The sequence below is a fragment of the Urtica dioica genome, chromosome 6 (genome assembly GCF_054948205.1).
Source record: "Urtica dioica subsp. dioica isolate 48M chromosome 6, U.dioica_male_clone48M_v1_H2, whole genome shotgun sequence".
NCBI lineage: Eukaryota > Viridiplantae > Streptophyta > Magnoliopsida > Rosales > Urticaceae > Urtica > Urtica dioica.
Window position 1 is genome coordinate 42,163,324 of NC_142761.1, and position 16,787 is coordinate 42,180,110.

The 16,787-nt window shown below is 35.7% G+C and overlaps 4 protein-coding genes and 1 non-coding gene across 5 annotated transcripts; 4 read left to right on the forward strand and 1 right to left on the reverse strand.

Moving 5' to 3' along the window:
• The first annotated feature begins 1,049 nt into the window (after window positions 1–1,049).
• Window positions 1,050–3,656, forward strand: LOC149394316 (ribosomal RNA small subunit methyltransferase J). Its single transcript, XM_089616727.1, has 6 exons — window positions 1,050–1,584; window positions 1,691–1,789; window positions 2,180–2,357; window positions 2,484–2,581; window positions 3,097–3,158; window positions 3,259–3,656. Exons 1-6 carry the CDS (start codon window positions 1,138–1,140, stop codon window positions 3,398–3,400), a joined length of 1,026 nt encoding a protein of 341 aa, XP_089472853.1. The 5' UTR covers window positions 1,050–1,137; the 3' UTR covers window positions 3,401–3,656.
• Window positions 3,657–5,081: 1,425 nt separating this feature from the next.
• Window positions 5,082–8,415, forward strand: LOC149394317 (Radical SAM superfamily protein). The gene is made up of 6 exons (XM_089617583.1): window positions 5,082–5,595; window positions 6,408–6,498; window positions 6,622–6,779; window positions 7,265–7,436; window positions 7,525–7,635; window positions 8,209–8,415. The coding sequence occupies exons 1-6, from the start codon at window positions 5,165–5,167 to the stop codon at window positions 8,275–8,277; spliced, it is 1,032 nt and encodes a 343-aa protein (XP_089473709.1). The 5' UTR covers window positions 5,082–5,164; the 3' UTR covers window positions 8,278–8,415.
• A 357-nt stretch (window positions 8,416–8,772) lies between these two features.
• Window positions 8,773–9,448, reverse strand: LOC149394318 (uncharacterized). Its single transcript, XM_089617584.1, has one exon. It carries the CDS (start codon window positions 9,257–9,259, stop codon window positions 9,044–9,046), a length of 216 nt encoding a protein of 71 aa, XP_089473710.1. The 5' UTR covers window positions 9,260–9,448; the 3' UTR covers window positions 8,773–9,043.
• A 3,110-nt stretch (window positions 9,449–12,558) lies between these two features.
• Window positions 12,559–14,141, forward strand: LOC149394319 (transcription elongation factor SPT4 homolog 2). The gene is made up of 5 exons (XM_089617324.1): window positions 12,559–12,748; window positions 12,845–12,936; window positions 13,048–13,103; window positions 13,204–13,265; window positions 13,797–14,141. Exons 1-5 carry the CDS (start codon window positions 12,653–12,655, stop codon window positions 13,845–13,847), a joined length of 357 nt encoding a protein of 118 aa, XP_089473450.1. The 5' UTR covers window positions 12,559–12,652; the 3' UTR covers window positions 13,848–14,141.
• A 1,091-nt stretch (window positions 14,142–15,232) lies between these two features.
• Window positions 15,233–15,350, forward strand: LOC149394320 (U5 spliceosomal RNA). Its single transcript, XR_016299958.1, has one exon. It is a non-coding gene; the product is annotated as a U5 spliceosomal RNA (small nuclear RNA).
• The last annotated feature ends 1,437 nt before the right edge of the window (window positions 15,351–16,787 follow it).

Consider the following 16,787-nt stretch of genomic DNA (forward strand, 5'->3'; position numbering starts at 1 on the left):
GCGTGAATTGTAGAAAGTAATATGCTGGAATATTAACGTAACGTGGCTTCATTGTATTGTTGCGAGTTTTTTTTAGAGAACAAAAGAAGTCTAATTAAAGAATCAAATCCTAAGAAATATTATAAGTTTTAAATTAGTAATTTCATGAAAATAATAAGAGAAAATATCAACAGTATCATTTTTGTTTAATCGAAATGCACGAATTATATCTTTAGATCCTATAAATATCGGACATATCCATTCAGTTTAATATAAATGATATATATATCTTCCTTAAAAATATGTTATACTGCAAATACCACTCTTTTCATTTATTTTTTACAAAAAATAATTTAAATTCCCCAAAATACCCTTAATAAAATAAATATTTATTTAATTTTTATTAAAAAAAATCAAAACTTCTCTTTATAAATAAATATCCTTAACTTTTTTATAAAAAAAGTTTTTAATTTAACTTTTTTATATATGAAATAGAAAATAAAAAAGTTATTTAGTTCAAATTTTTTTAAAAAAATAAACGAAAATTGTGGTATTTGCAATATATCATATTTTTTTTGGAGATATATGTCATTTATATTAAATTAAAAGAATATGTCTGATATTTCTGAAAACTGAAGGTATAAATCGTGCATTTCGATTAAACAGTGGTGATACTGTTGATATTTTCTCAAATAATAAAGTAGACATATTTATATTATTTTCATGAAATTAGTAATTTGAAACTAAAAATATTTTAAACATTTTTATTAATAAAAAGATTTTTTTGACATTTAGATGCGATTTATCACATCTAATTGTTTTTTTTTATGTTGTAAAAATTAACCCAAATCATTGAAACTCGTCTAATTTTCGATTAGTTCCGATGAATTCAAATGAATTCCGTGGAGTTTCGATGAAATTCATCGGAATTTATAAAAAATTAGAGGTTAAATTGGATAAAAAGATATTTTTGAACGAATTTGAGTCAAAAATTCAATTTTGGATTTTTTTAACTAAGAAGTCATAGTAATATTTTCTCAATTTTGAGTCTAAATTTTTCTTTTATCGTTATTTGTTTTCTTGTCAAATAGTTTCATTTGCAGCTCTAGCTCTGCCGTCACCGGCAACGAAGCAATCGCTTTCCTCTAAAAAAAAAAAATGGCGTTATCTAACTGTTCTTGCTCTTTCGCTTCCCAATTGCTTCCTCTTCACCGACCTCGTCCAAACCCTAACTTCCTTTCATTCCCTTCTTCTTCATCATCTCTTCGACGCTCTGTTATCGGACCACGGAGACCGATTTGCCTCACAGTCACGTCAGCGCAGAGAAGCGACGAAAAAGGCGGGAAAAAGAGCGGCGAGGCTGTCAAATCGGAGGAAGAGACCGTTGAGGTGGAAGAGGACTTGCCGTGGATCCAAGAGAAGGCCTTGGATTTGGTCGAGTTCACCGGCTCAGTCTCTCAGGCGCTTCCCGGGCCCAGAGTCGGAAAGAGCTCTCTGCCGTGGATTCTCGCTCTTCCTCTCGCCTACGCCGGGGTTACTTTCGTCATTGCGTTCGTCAGGACTTTCAAGAAGTTCACTTCGCCCAAAGCCAAGCGCAAGAGACTGGTAAATGATTTGGATTTGGATTTGGGTTTGAGTTCTTAGGGTTTAGGGGATTATAGAATTTTTGAGATAATTGTTGATGATTTGATGTTTGTTTGGTTCTATTCAGGTGAGCAAAAACGCCACATTGTTGAAATCCGTAGATGAATTGTTGCTGAAAGGAAGAGATGAATTAACCCCTGAAGCGCTCAAGACTCTTGTCGAAAATGTGAGTATAAATGTTTTATTATCATTATTGTAATTATTAATTTTCTTTGCCGATTGGTATGATAATGCTATTGATAAGTTTTTGCCGATTGGATGAACTATGCTGAGGATAGGTGATAATTGTGTGGTTATGCTCTATCCGAAATCTCACTGATGTTCTTGAGGATATAGTCTCATTTATATAGTGTAGATAAATTTCAAAATTCATAAAATTGAGGTATTTTTGGGCATCTTTACAATAGGACTTCTATGCAATAGTACAGCCAGATAAATGGCTTTCGGATCTTTTTGGTTTGCTAACCTGAAATAACAGACACGAGCTTTCGTAAACTCAAAGCTCTCAAACTACCGAGAAACTGATAATAAAAAAATGAACTGTCTTTGTATCCAGACGGGTTTCGCCATCGACGAGATTTTGCGCAAGTACATACGATATGCTTTGAACGAAAAGCCGTTCAATCCAGATTCGGTTGCCGACTTAATCCAGCTCAGGAAAGCTTCTGGATTGGATGACTTGCAGGTTGATGAGGTTCTAGTCGAAGTCTCGAGAAGGATTGTGCAAAATAAAGGTTAGGTTATAATTATTACCTCTCTTGCTTGGCTTTGATGTGTGTAATGAGAGTTTTATAACTTATTGAGATTTTTAGAGATGGCACAAGGCGATTTTCTGACGGCTTTGGTTATATGATCTTCAGGTCCCGTTGTAATGAATATGTCAGGCTATACCGAAAGGGGTTTCAAGAGAAAACTCGCTGTTCAGAGCCTGTTCGCGAAGGTGTTCTATCTCTCTGAGGTAGGTAATTAACAACGCACACAAAAGATATAATTGATCAACAGCTTCGGTGTTTATGAACTTTCTCGCTTGTATGATATACAACTTTTATTTGTTTACTTTCATGTTGTAAAACCAATCGAGAAAGCATTAAAAAAGAAAAATTATATATAAAAAAAAAAAACACTCCATTTATAGGCTAACTGTTACTAGCCATTACACGTGAAGTTAGCTATGTATTAAATCTCTTAAACAATTATTTCACTCCCTATATCCTAATTTGTAATAGGTAGTTTTGCTTGTTACACTAATAAAATGATACATATGAATCCTCGGCAGGCAAGAACTTTCTGATATAAAGAACAAGTGTTCGGCATTGTATCTATTTATTCATTTCATAATCCAAGCTGCAAATAGCTATAAATAAATAACAAAAAAGAGTCATTCTGGTCAATGTGACATCATTTCGAAATAATTTCCAGCAGTGTTCGGAGTCCTTATCGTATTTATAACGTAGTTCTTCGTATTTGTCGCAGCTGCCTGAATTCGGTTCCAAGGATAACTCTCTAGTTATCAAGGAGATATTCGGTGTTTCAGAGTAGGCATTCTTGACTCTTAAAAAGCCTCATTATCTGAATCATTTCAGTGCTTTGATTTTCATGCTCATCGATTGCGTTTCTTTCTATAATAAATCTCAGTGAGGACGCAGAGCAAATCCGGATCCACACACTGTCCGAAGCAGGAGATATGGACTCACTCGAGAGAATGGTTGACGATGGTTCGGATTCAGAAGAATCCACCGAGAATGCGCCGTCTGATCAAAATCTTGGTCCAAAGTAACCGTTGCTCGTGAAACGTGTTGCATAAAGAAAGATTAGCGAAGGCTATATGGCGGATCATTTGTCGCTTTTACCGGAAAGATTCAAGCTGAGTTTATGAGTAATGTTTTCTTTAAATGATATGTTTTAGAAAAAGTTTTGAAGTGTTCTCTAGATGAAGTTTATTTTGTAGCTTTCCAGGCAACACATCTGGAAATTACAGGAAGTAAAAAAAAAGAGCAATAGAACTTGAGTGCCAACAAAATACCATATAATTACCCTAGTGTCCCTATTAACACAAATTAAAAGCTAGGGACTAAATAGTAACTAGTTTAAGCCCTATTTCAGCTTTCTCTTATGAGGTAAAGAGAAACAATATTGATAATTTTTTACGAGAAGAATCACACCAAAACAGTTTCGACAACTTGTGACGAAACTGAGTCGATTTGAATTTGTGTTGGGCCTCAGAATCTTTGTAACTAGTTTAAACTCAATTCCAACGTATGAACAAAAGAGAGATAAATTCCAAAAACACAAGCAGGGATTTTTTTTATTAAGAACTTTATCAAAACGATTACAAGGGGTAATATTAACAAAGGAGAAGTAATAATAAGCGGTTGTCACGTGCGTAATTAAGCCTATCAATCGGGTATTTATTGCTGGAGGGAGTGGTTAGCGAACTCCGGTCTTCTGGGCCATGTCGTGCGTTAAGTTCGAATCTATCCATCATTCAGCGCGACACTTGTCGAGGTTGATCCGATCTTCTTGGAGTGGTTATGGGATGCGTACTTCGGTGGATAAGCATTGTCCAGGTATTCAGGGGGATATGTTAGTCTTCAGTTGAGCGAGCTAAATCACCTCGCGATTATAAAATTGATGTAATGTCGATGATTTGCTTTTATTAGGCCAACTTTACAATTTCGGGTCACATTTGTCTGGTGCTGAACTTGATCCAGAGACGAATCGACATCTCGATGTGATACAACCTTTTTCTATTATTGATTAGTATTTTGGGAAAGAACGGCTAAGTCCATATAAGTGCCGAACCAATCCTAAGGCGAAGCCTTGATAGAGTCCTCTCGTACCTCGAGCATTTACAATGGAGCACCTCGAGGATCTCCCTCTCATACCATAAAGGGAATTTGGGAAAGAAATATGACTGAGTCCTGTCCTCCATCATTCGAGAACCCAATGTCCACGGATCTACTCCGAAACCACCATCATTGAAATAGGAATACCGTTGGACCTCAGGTCATTTCTTGTTATTCTTGTAGACTTCGGTTTCATATGAAACCAGGAGAATTAAAAGAATGTTTCAGTGTGTTATTAATGAAAGACGAAGTCCAACATCAACCATAATAATAATAATTTTGCATGCAAGTCTAATTCAGAGGTCTACATAAGATAATATATTATATACCATATTCATAGAGTATCCCCCTTACAAAGTCTAAAAAAAATACATATTTTGGTAACAACAGTTATTTTGAGCCTTTGACGCCAATAAATACTTATTTCTGTTACTTAATATGTTTAGTGATAAATAAAAAATTTGCTGTAAAAAAAAAAAAAAAAAAAAAAATTACCAAAGGTTGGGGAAAAGAGTTGAACGAACGAAACCAACCAACTCTTCAAAAAAAGAGTTAAAACAAACACTGCGACGGAGATCTCAAGAAACCAAACAAAAATAAAAACACATGTGTTCAACATAAACATCAACCCCATTCATCTACAAATTCAAAACTCGAGAACTCCAAATCCCGAAATCAATCCAAAGACAACAAATATGCTTCAGCAGCAATTCCACCACCGAATAATCCCCGTTCGAACGACGACGACGACACAGTCATCATCGAAGCATTCACCATCGTCAGTGAATCCGAGCCTTCGAATCGTCGGTTCGGCGACGGGGAGAGATCCGAGCGTGAAGAAGCCGGCGTGGCTTCGGCAGAGAGCGGCGGTGGGAGAGAAGTTCGGCGAGGTGAAGGAGTCTCTGTCTCGGCTGGGACTAAACACAGTCTGCGAGGAAGCTCAGTGCCCTAACATCGGCGAGTGCTGGAACGGCGGAGATGACGGCGTCTCCACCGCCACCATCATGCTCCTCGGCGATACCTGTACTCGAGGATGCCGTTTCTGCGCCGTCAAGACCAGCCGTTCTCCTCCGCCTCCCGATCCCAAAGAGCCGCTCAACACCGCCATTGCGATCGCTTCTTGGGGGTCAGTCACTCTCTTTTTTTATTTTATTCGTTTGGGAACAGTGTAAAAGTCTCTCTATCTTTTGTGCTGTGGTATATTCTTTAACAATCTGAAATACATCATCGTTAGAATTATAATGACACGTTATTTATTTATTTTATTTTTTTTGGAGGGGAAATTAAGCTTAGCTTTTGTGAAATCTTGCTATTGTCATCATACATAATAACATGTGATAAGAGCATGAACACGAATCACTAGAGATGAGCTGACATATGGTAATGGATGATAGGGAGTTAAGAACATAGATTCGATAGCTTTAGGAGAGTCGATGATCGGTATTAATGGCTGCAATTGAATGAATGTGAGCTTGTCACTGTTTCGTTCGTTATTAGTTTTGATGAAGTGCTCGTTTGAACTTTGATCGTGTTATAGTATTGTCTGATTTCATCTCAAAGCCAATCGACAACGAGCTGAGTAACCATGTGATATAAACCTTCTTAAGTTCAAAATTTCTGATGTGATATCATTAACTGTTGGAAATACGTCGTCACATTCAACTAGGAGGGCTTAAGGTGAGTGTTCATGTCCATCGTTTGCTCTCGTGGGTTCATTTCCTCATGTGAGACCTACCTAGAATTATTACACCACTTTCTTCCTCAATATTATCGTTACTGTCCTCTTGCACTTCGTACTTCGTGTGTGTGAATTTGCCATGTAGTCTGATGAGTGATCTTTAAAGAAAAGTTTTTTGCTTGGCAATAGTTCTTGATTTTGTGACTCTTTATTTTATTTTTATTTTTTGTCATTTTCTTTTCTATGGATCAAATTTTTAGTGTGGATTATATTGTGCTTACAAGCGTTGATCGAGATGACATACCCGACGGTGGAAGCGGACATTTTGCAGAGACAGTCAAAGCCCTCAAGGTGAAGCCTTTACCCATCTCCTTTTAGTGTCTACTTTTGAATCGGCGCTATGTTGTTTGAGCGAATAAGTGCTTTTGACAGGTTACTGATTCAATGCACATGGTTTTGTTTTATTTTGTGCAGAATCTCAAGCCTGAAATCATGGTCGAGTGTTTAACTTCTGACTTCCGAGGTGACCTGAAAGCAGTCGACACTTTGGCTCACTCGGGACTTGACGTGTTTGCTCACAACATTGAGACCGTGAGACGACTCCAACGAATCGTTCGTGATCCCCGAGCTGGGTGAGCTGCAACATTTTCTTTGTAACAGTTCTTTGATTTTTATCTAACTTCTTTTTGTCATACATGCATTTGAGCTCAAGATTCAGTTTTTATTCTTCTTAAATAATCGAACTTTGAGCAGTTTCTGACAAACAATTTAAGTATTCAACAACTTGTTTTGACAAAAATTCAGAGAAACAAAAAAACGATATGTGGAAAGTTTGATAGATCTCGAATTATGTCGAAAATATGTAAAATGTAAGCATTTTTTTTTATCACATTTTAATTATGTGATAACAACATAGATTAGTCCAGTATATAATATTGACATTTACCAGCAGCAGTTTTTGATTTTGGTTCGGAAAACAAGCCCATCTGGAGAATTTTGTATTTATATGCTCATTATAATTGTCCTCTTCTGTGATTTTCTGCGGTTATAACCTCCATTGCTTGCGTGTCACTCCTCGTTTAGTAGTCGGGATTTTAACATTTGTTCAGCAATGCAGGTACGAGCAGAGCTTATCTGTTCTGAAGCACGCAAAGGTGAGCAAAGAAGGAATGTTTACAAAGTCTTCCATAATGCTCGGCCTCGGAGAGTCAGACGACGAGCTGAAGCAAACCATGGCTGATCTGAGGGAGATAGACGTTGATATATTGACACTGGGACAGTATTTACAAGTGAGTCACCGTTATTTACATGCAAAAATGCTTTTTCAGTGCTATCGAACTACGGAAAATAAAGATTACTTTCATAATGTTGTCGCAGCCCACTCCATTGCACTTGACTGTTAAAGAATACGTCACGCCCGAGAAGTTCGATTTTTGGAAGGAATACGGAGAGTCAATCGGGTTCCGTTACGTAGCCAGTGGCCCATTGGTAAGTTTTTTTTTTTTTTTTTTTTTTTTTTTTTTTTTTTTTTTTTCTTTTGGCTTGATAGACGATCAAATGTGTTGTCTTTGCTAAAAAAAACTTGGGTGACCTAGAAATTTGGTTGGCTTACAAAACCCCGTTTGGTTCATCGGTTCCATTCCGATATGCAGTTTTGAATTGAAAATTTAAAATAACGACTGGTCAAAAGCTTTAATAAGCTTAATTTGGAATACGAGTTTGAATCGAATAATTCTAGACTGTGGTGCTCTCTGAAACAAAATAATTTGATATGTAATTGTTCCTTAGTTCTCAATTCTAGGTATAAAACAAGAACTAGATTCAGTTCATACTTTAATTTGAGGCCATTTTCAATTAGAATTCTGATTGAAAGTAAATTCGAATGATTTGAACTAAGTTCAGCTTATGAAACAAATGGTAGTTGGGTTTTTTTTTTTTTTTTTTTTTTTTTTACGATTTAAAAAAAAAAATGGTTCAAGTGCTTCTGAAAATATTGTTTGACAAGTTCAATTTAGAAATCTATGAACCAAGATAATTCATCTTATATTTATGTTTTTTCAGGTCCGGTCATCATATAGGGCAGGCGAACTCTTTGTCAAGACCATGATCAAGGAAGCTAAAACTGCCTAGTTTTTAATAAACCTCATCGTCGAACAAAATCGCAAAACTCCGAGTTGATAGAATCTAGGGGAAAGAAAAACATTGCTGCAATGGCTCAAATTTTGAGTATTTATTTTAATCTAATTTATCGGAAACATTCTTTTTACATTGAGGAATCGGCCGGGTGCTCTAAAATAATTCCAAATAGTAATTTAGCAATACTTTTTAGCCTTTGGTCCGAAGTCTGTTCTCATCATTTGATTAATATTATGATATTGTATATCGATTCATTGTTACAGATCTTAATTATTTTAGGGTGAAAGAGGTTGCTATTCATCAGGAAGTCGAACTATTAAGAAGGTAAGGTGTTCGTCAGATCTTAATTATTATTACTACTATTGTTATTATTAAACTCTTGGATAATTTAGACGCTCAAGCTAATCAGGTACACTGAACGCTATTAAAGAATTTTACCCCTTTTTACAACCCATCCATGGATCATACAGATCGGCGAAACCACCAAAGTGATAAATTCAATTTTCATTAAATTTTTAAACATAGCTTTTGAATAACGAAAGTAATAAAAGCACAAGAACATCCAAGAGATCTCATGGTACCCAAATTTGTAACCACCTCACCACTAAATCAAAGCCAACAAAAAACACCCCCAGTATACAACACAAACTTTTTATTTATTTCCAAAAAAAAATAAAAAAAAATACAGTAATCAAGCACAAGTACTGAACAATAACTCAAATCATGTCAAAAAAAAAAAAAAAAAACCGTACCAAGTGGTCTAGTTCTCAACCTTGACTTGAACGTTACAGGAATTGTTGGGCTTGATCTGAGAAGACGCATCGGCGCCAGGTGGCGGTGTGGGAACTCCGTAGACCTGAGCGTTGTTGGTTCGAACGTCATGTCTTCCTTTGGCTCGCCCCAAGAAGTAACACCCGAACCCCAGCAACAAACAGAACAGAATCAATGGTAGAGATATCACAAATACCAAACCCATCTTTTGTTTGTTGATCAGAATCAGTGGAGAGAGAGAGAGAGAGAGAGAGAGAGAGAGAGAGAGAGAGAGAGAGAGAGAGAGGTTCTTTCTGATTGTGAAGGAGATGAAAGAATTTTTGTTTTTTTTAGAAGAATCCGAGCTAGTGTGTTGTTAATAGCAAAGCAAGAGTTGCGTGATGGTATTATAAAACTCTGTGGTGGCCTAACGTTCAAGTTTGTAACGGTCACTTTTTTTCTTTTCCTTTGGGTATTTGGTGGTTGGTTTTTCTTTATAATTTCCACGTGGAGGCGAAATCACCCAATTATTCATTTGTGGGGCCATTAAGGCTGAATATTGATTAACTTTTTTTTTTTAAATAGAAAATTAGTCTTTTAAAGGAAATTAATACCGGATGAAATTTGATGTGGGGGAGATTCGTGATGAAGAAAAGGACCATCATTTATGCTCTTAAAGAAAAATTAACAACTTGATCAACAAAAAATATAACTGGAGATAGAGACTTTGAAGCGTGTTTGATAAATTCTTTGATATATGGATGTGATCCTGGAAGAAATCCAAATTTGGAATTAATGAAAAAAAAACACACACACATACACACACACAATTTATCAATGAGGCTGCTCATAACTTTCAAAACTCGGATATTTTGTATGAACAAAGTTTGGTGATGGCCTTATATTCCCGTTTGCATATGGGAAACTATTGTGATATATATTAGTTATCAATGAGAAGTAAAAGGCATTTTTTCCTCAAGTGAGATTATTCTACGAGTTTCCTCGCAAGAAGTTTTAACCAAGCCTTTTTTTTTTTTTTTTTTTCATTCTATCATTCTTGGAGTTGAAACACAGAACGAAGAATAAGATTGAAGAAGAAGAAGAAACAAGAATTGAAATCTTCTAAATGATTTTCATTAATTCGAAAAAAGAATGATTGATGTGTTTTCAAACAAGCACCCATCAGGTAAAACAAAGGAAATGCCATGTAGGCAAGCAAATCACTTAACTTAGCTAAAACGACTTGTCGTACATATTGAACGACAAAAGAAACAAACTACCAGACTATCAAACTACCTAAACTCCAATACGTATGTATTCAGTCAACTTTCTCTTAGTGCTCTCAATTGGGTCGGGTAGCGTGTGGGCTAACAAGTTCGACCCTCTTTTTCTGGAGGTTTTGGGCCGGACCGGCCTTTTTCGAAAAAGAGTCGAGCCAAACCGGACTTATTGAAGGGTTTTGGTTGAGCCTAGGGTATGGCCTAACATGGGCACGATGATTAGGCCCATTTCAGACCTAACTCTCATTGTTTGTCATTTTTCTTAGGCTTAATTCATTGCAATGATTTTTTTTTTTTTTTAATAATTATTTTGCGCGTAAAATTTACTTTGTTAGTAGTGCAAAGATGAAGAGAACACACTTTGAGACATATGTTTAACCTCTAGAGCAACTTGGCAAACAACTAGTGGAAAGCGGCTCAGGAGACAAAGAAATTTGCCACCAAAGCCATTAACATAGTTCTTGTTAATCGAGGAGCTTGGCCGTCGCTCTCGAAGTGCCACTTAAAATAATTCAGAGTTTGGCCGCCGCTCTCGAAGTGCTAGACATCGAGGAGCTCATCTCTCCACACCATGCACCCAATGCCCGCCACGTGGGCATATGGCATGCACCTTCAATTCTTTCGACACTCTTCAAGGCACCTCTTCTCACTCTCCACCGGCAGAGACTCCTCAAATGTATCAAGTCAAACACCAACACCAATCCACGAATCTAACATTCAACTACTATAAAACATTAAATCTCTTTTACAAACCTTTTCCGGCGATGATTTGACGAAAGGAGAGCTTGCGAGGGCGCGGATGGCGTGCTTGCGAGCTTTGGAGGCTTGAAGCTTCGGTGGGCGGCATGAAGCTTGTGTATGTTTGGTGTGTTAGTGGGAAGAGAAAGAGAGGAAGTGATTAGATTTTTAATGTTTTATTTGAAAAGTATGTGTCATGCCATTGAAGTCAATTTGCACATGCATTCCATATTTTCTATTTTTAGCACATACTAACTATATATCACCTCAATATAGCACATACTTTCTGAAAGAGAAATTTCATTTTCTAGACTCGAAAATAATGAAAATATCTCAATTAGACCAACTACTTAAAAAAATCCAAAATTGGACTTTTGTACCAATTTTGAACGAAAATACCCTCAATTCAAATATACATCATCTCTCATCTCTTTCACTCTCACTCTCTCACTTTCTCTCTCTTGCTCTCCCAAAATTCCGACGCCCACCAGACCAATCTGATGCCAAAGACATAAATCCGACCTCCACCACCTCAAATCCGATGCCCACCACACCAAATCCGACCGAAACCACCACAAATCCGACCTCCACCACACCACTTCAAGGTCTCAAGCTCTCAAAGTGCCATAACCCAAAATGACAAAAAAAAAAAAATAGTTTTTTTTTATGTTTTTTTCATGGTTTGATTAGTGTAGGATTGATAGGATACAAGATTTTAGTGCTTATTAGTTATTTTAGGTTGATTTGAATGAGATTTGGAGGTAAAAATACATATTTTTTTTTTTTGAAAAACTGGAAATTTCTGATGAATACCATCGGAATCCATCGGATTCGGTCGGAATTGGTCTGAAAGGATCGGATTTGGTCGAAAAGGGTCGGAATTGGTCGGATTTTCTGTTTGAATTTCATCGGAATCATGAATTTCATCCGAAACGGTCGGATTTCATTGGAAATAATGTCAAATTCCGGAAAGTTTAACCTACATCTACCAACTTTATTTATTATACACAAATTATATCACTAAAGCTAAAAAAGATTAATGAAGAAGCATACTTATCATTTTGAAGGAATTCAACCAATTGGCTACGCGAAATGATGAGAAAATGAGAGAGAATGATAGATTTTCAATAAGCAGTGAATGAACTTTTTGTTATTAGTAGTGTTATATGGTCTTACAAAGGGTATTTTCGTCCAAAATTGGTACAAAAGTTCAATTTAGAATTATTTTTTAATTAATAGGTGTAATTGAGATATTTTCATAACTTTCAGATTTAGAAAATGAAATTTCTCTTGTGAAATTTCCCAATTGAAACTCGAAGCAAAGCATCCTTTCTTTTCTCGTGTGTGTGTGTTAGTTGGCTGAATGACTTCTCATTTTTATTTGATAAAACTATTAAAAGTACATAAGTTTAGGTGTATCCTTGTAACCAAATTGTAAATTTGAGATCACTTTGTATATTTTTATGAATATGCGTATAAATTTGTAAATTTCATTAAATCTCTCAAGCAGAAATAGAGTTTCCACTTTCCAGTCCAGAGGAGAAGAAAAATAGTGACAATCAGAAGAGAGAGAGAGAGGGAGAGAGAGAGAGAGAGGGAAAATGGGAAGCTCAGCACCACCGGCCCAAATTCCGACGAGCTTCGGACACGAGCTCAGAGCTTGCCTTCGTTGTCGTCTAGTCAAGACCTACGATCAGGTCCTTTTTTGCCTCTAAAACTTTGAACTTTCTTCACGGGTTAGGGTTTTATGGGATTTTTCATACCATAGATTCATTTCTGTATTTGCATTACAGTTCAGAGCATCAGGATGCGAAAATTGCCCTTTCTTCAAGATGGACGAAGATCATGAGCGCGTCGTCGATTGTACCACTCCTAATTTCAATGGGTATTTTCTCTTTTTTATTTATTTCAATTTGTTCTCTTCTCTGTGAAACCTGTCACGATGTCTTTTAAATTAACAAAATAATAATAATAATAATAAAATAATAAATTATAGGATAATCTCCGTGATGGATCCATCTCGAAGCTGGGCAGCTCGCTGGTTGAGAATTGGTATTTTATTTTTTATTTTATTCTGAAATGTGCCTTATATTCATTTGCAATGTCAAGGAATTGAGAGTTGTTTTTGAAAAAAAAAATCTATATTTTTTAGGGAAATTTGTACCCGGTTGTTACACTCTCGCTGTCTCAGAGGCTCTCCCAGAGGACTTGCAGGTAATGGATCATTGACTTTTTTTGTTCACAAATGCATGTTTGACATTGAAAAATTATACTTCTTTTTAGCTAATTCTCTGCAATTTCAGATTCTTTGTTAGTGTAAGTAAATCTTCAATTGTGGTATTTTTGCATTATATATAGTCTCTGGATTTCTCAATTACTTGTTGAAAGAAGTGTCACAGTTGTAAAACTTATAAGAAGAGAAGACTTGTTTCAGATGGTTCGAAGTTAACTTAATAGTTTTGTAGAAAAAACAAAAAAATTTCATATCCTTTTGCTCTCTCTATTACTTATTGTTCAGGAGGGTGAAAAAGTAACATCTATCTTGATGTTTTTTTTCCTTCCAGAGTTTGTTTTAATTTCTTGAGAGTATAATAGGTTGCAAAAGACAGTGCCAGATATGAATATTGATCTCTTGCTTTGTGTTTCTTTCCACTTAAGCTTTTGAACCTTTTTTTTTTCTCTCTTGAAAATCATGCTGATCATAATCAACCAATTTTTTTTCTTTCTTTGGTTGACACGGTGCAGAATTTGTGCGAAGACGAGAGAGTGCAATACGTTCCACCAAAACGCTCGTGAGTGCCGGGTTTGATTATGGTTATAGTCATAAGATTAGAGTAAGAGGACTAAACTATTTCAGAGAAACTGTTTCCTTGATAATACTAAATGTCAAAAAAAAAAAAAAAAAAAAATCCTGTGTTTTCATGTTGTGGAAAAAATTAGTAGTGATACAGATGTGGGCTAATTTGTGCCTAGCGTTTTATGAATATAATAACACTGATTAGAAGGAACAATTTAACTCTTTTTCTCTGTCTAACCAAATAGTTGGATAAATTAGCCTCTCTCTCTCCATTGACTCGGAGTTGTAACAAACTCGGTAACCTCATTTTCTTTTGGCATTAGGGATTTCACCCACAATTAGTCAATTAGACTATCTTTAATATCACAAAATTTTAATTTTTCCCGGTTTTTTCTGATAAAAATTTGGCTATTCTAGCTTATGACTATTTACAAAAATGAATTGAATGTTTCGCGAAACAATGCATATTTGCTCGTTCCAAGATAAGTACAGGTATATATTTTATTTTCTTTGTGGCCTTGACCTGAGTGGTTCGAAAATAACAGCTAGCAACACCGATAAAAAATTGGCCATTTTCTTGGTCTTTTTATTTTTTGTTTTTATGATGTTGGTGAAGAAGTCTGGTACAAAATTCATCGCTTAAGGATCATATAACTATTCTAAACTCACATACTAAAAAACTATAAGCTCGACTATGTCCTGTCAAAAAAAAAAAAACAGTACGATCCATATTTTATGTTGAATCGTAAGATAGGTGTTTAATTGGAAAACCGTAATCTATATAGATTTTGATGTCATTTAGATGCAATTTTTTAAACGTAGAACCAACATACAATCTGAAAAAACAACCAAAACAACAATGGAAGGTTTTTAAAGCAACGGTGGTAGTACTATAGTATTGTGAGACTACTCACGTTTTTTTTTACCAAATGATTTAATTTAGCTATATATTTGATAGTTGATAGTATACAAAAAGGAAAGAACGTTGTTCAAGTTCAACTAAATTCGGAATGGCATTTAAATTGTTTCTGAAGCCTATCGTATTTTTTGTTTTTCTTCCTTTGCCAACCAATGCAAATGTTTTTTTCTTTACAAATTTCCATGAGAAGGAAGACATAAGTACTTTCCACTGTTTATTTTCTTTACAAATTCATGCTTCCTTAAGCAAACCAAAGCAAATGTTTATTTCTTTGCAAATTTCCGTGAGAAGGAAGTTTGGAAGAACTTGACCACTGTCCAATGCCCAGAGAGAGACAAAGGCAAAGCACTTTGGTATCATGTTCGGTTTTGTTACTAAGAAACAGTCCCACATCGAAACAACATAAAGCAATACACTACGCAAAGAAATATAAATACAACAGTTTATCTAATTTCAAAGTCAAGCAGCCACGTGATAAGCACAAAGCGAACTATTCTTTCGCCTTTTACTAAAGAATACCGTGTGCTTGTCACAATAAGTGGCATACTCTTATTTTTTGAGGTGCTTCTTGAAAAGAGAAGCTCCTACAATTTCTAGTCTCAATTTTTATTTTGTTTATTTATTTATTTATTTATTAATTTTTACTATGTTCTTCTTTGAAGTAGTTGATTTAAAGTTAAATCTTATGTGCAAATAGATAGATGGAATAATGACTAGTAGAATTTGCATGTACGAGCAAAGTGATTATTGCTGTAAAACTAGTAGAATTTGCATGTACGAGCAAAGTGATTATTGCTGTAAAACTAGTAGAATTTGCATGTACGAGCAAAGTGATTATTGCTGTAAATTCATACTTACGTATTAAATTGTAACAACTTATTATTTCGGCTAATTAAAATTTGATCAAATTAAAGTTCCTTTAGTAGCCTATTTTTTTTTCAGAGAGAACTCTCACAATCACGATTCACAAGAACTCGAGGGTTTTTGTTCAAGGTCCTCAATTGTTTTGATTTTTTGGTGAAGTTCATTGGGCCTTATCCAGAAATTTGGTTTTTCGTCGAAGTTTAATGACCTTAGTCGGCAATGTTAATGGTAGCTTACTCAAGAATCAATGCTTGAGAGAAGTTTCGTTAAGGGGATTTACTTTTCTACTTATATCTTCATATCGTCCTCGAAAGTCTTTTTTACGCTTCTTTTAAGGGAGGAAATGAAGGGTTACTTTCACAGAATTCAAATCGAGAGGGGAGTACCTACTATTTCGTACTCGTCGTCCGTAGACGATTCTATGCTCTTTTGTCGGGCTATTGTTCATGAGGTTCGAGAGGTATGGAATCGGGTTTAGATATATTAATGGTGGTCCAGTTAAGAGGTCTAACTTACGAAATTCGGGGTCTTTTTCTCTAGAAATTGCCACGAGAATTTGAGGACTGTCATTATATGCAGTTTTCGGATGAGTGAATGTGAGGCGAACCTTGTCTATTTGGCAACCCGTTGATTCTTAAGAGAAGTTGGTCTTTCACATTTGCCTTCTTAAAGAAGAAAGTTCATGATCATCTTGAAGGCCGGGAGAATAACGCTTGTCAAATCGGTGGTTCAAAATATTGCTACTTATTCCATGTCTATCTTCAAGATGCCGTGGAATTTTTGCGTCTCTCTTGAAAAATTCTCACGGGTTTTTGGTTGTGGAAAATTTGGTGACGAGAGGTATATGGCCATTATCTACTGGGACTCTTTTGTGTCAACCAAAGGACTCTGGAGGGCTCGAGTTTCGAAAATAAGAAGATGTCAACATTGCTCTCATATATGAAATTCCATGGAATATGGTCTCTTGACTTGTTGCAATGAAGTATCCCATTGGACTTTTTGCATTCGCATAGCATTCACCGGCGGTAAGCAATCTGGCTCCACCTAACTTAGAACCTCTTTCATATCCCCAATATTGCCCAAATAGTCCCTCGCAATACCCAAATTGCATAAAGATCCGATAATGGCATAGAAGTTGTCATGAACTTCAAACAGT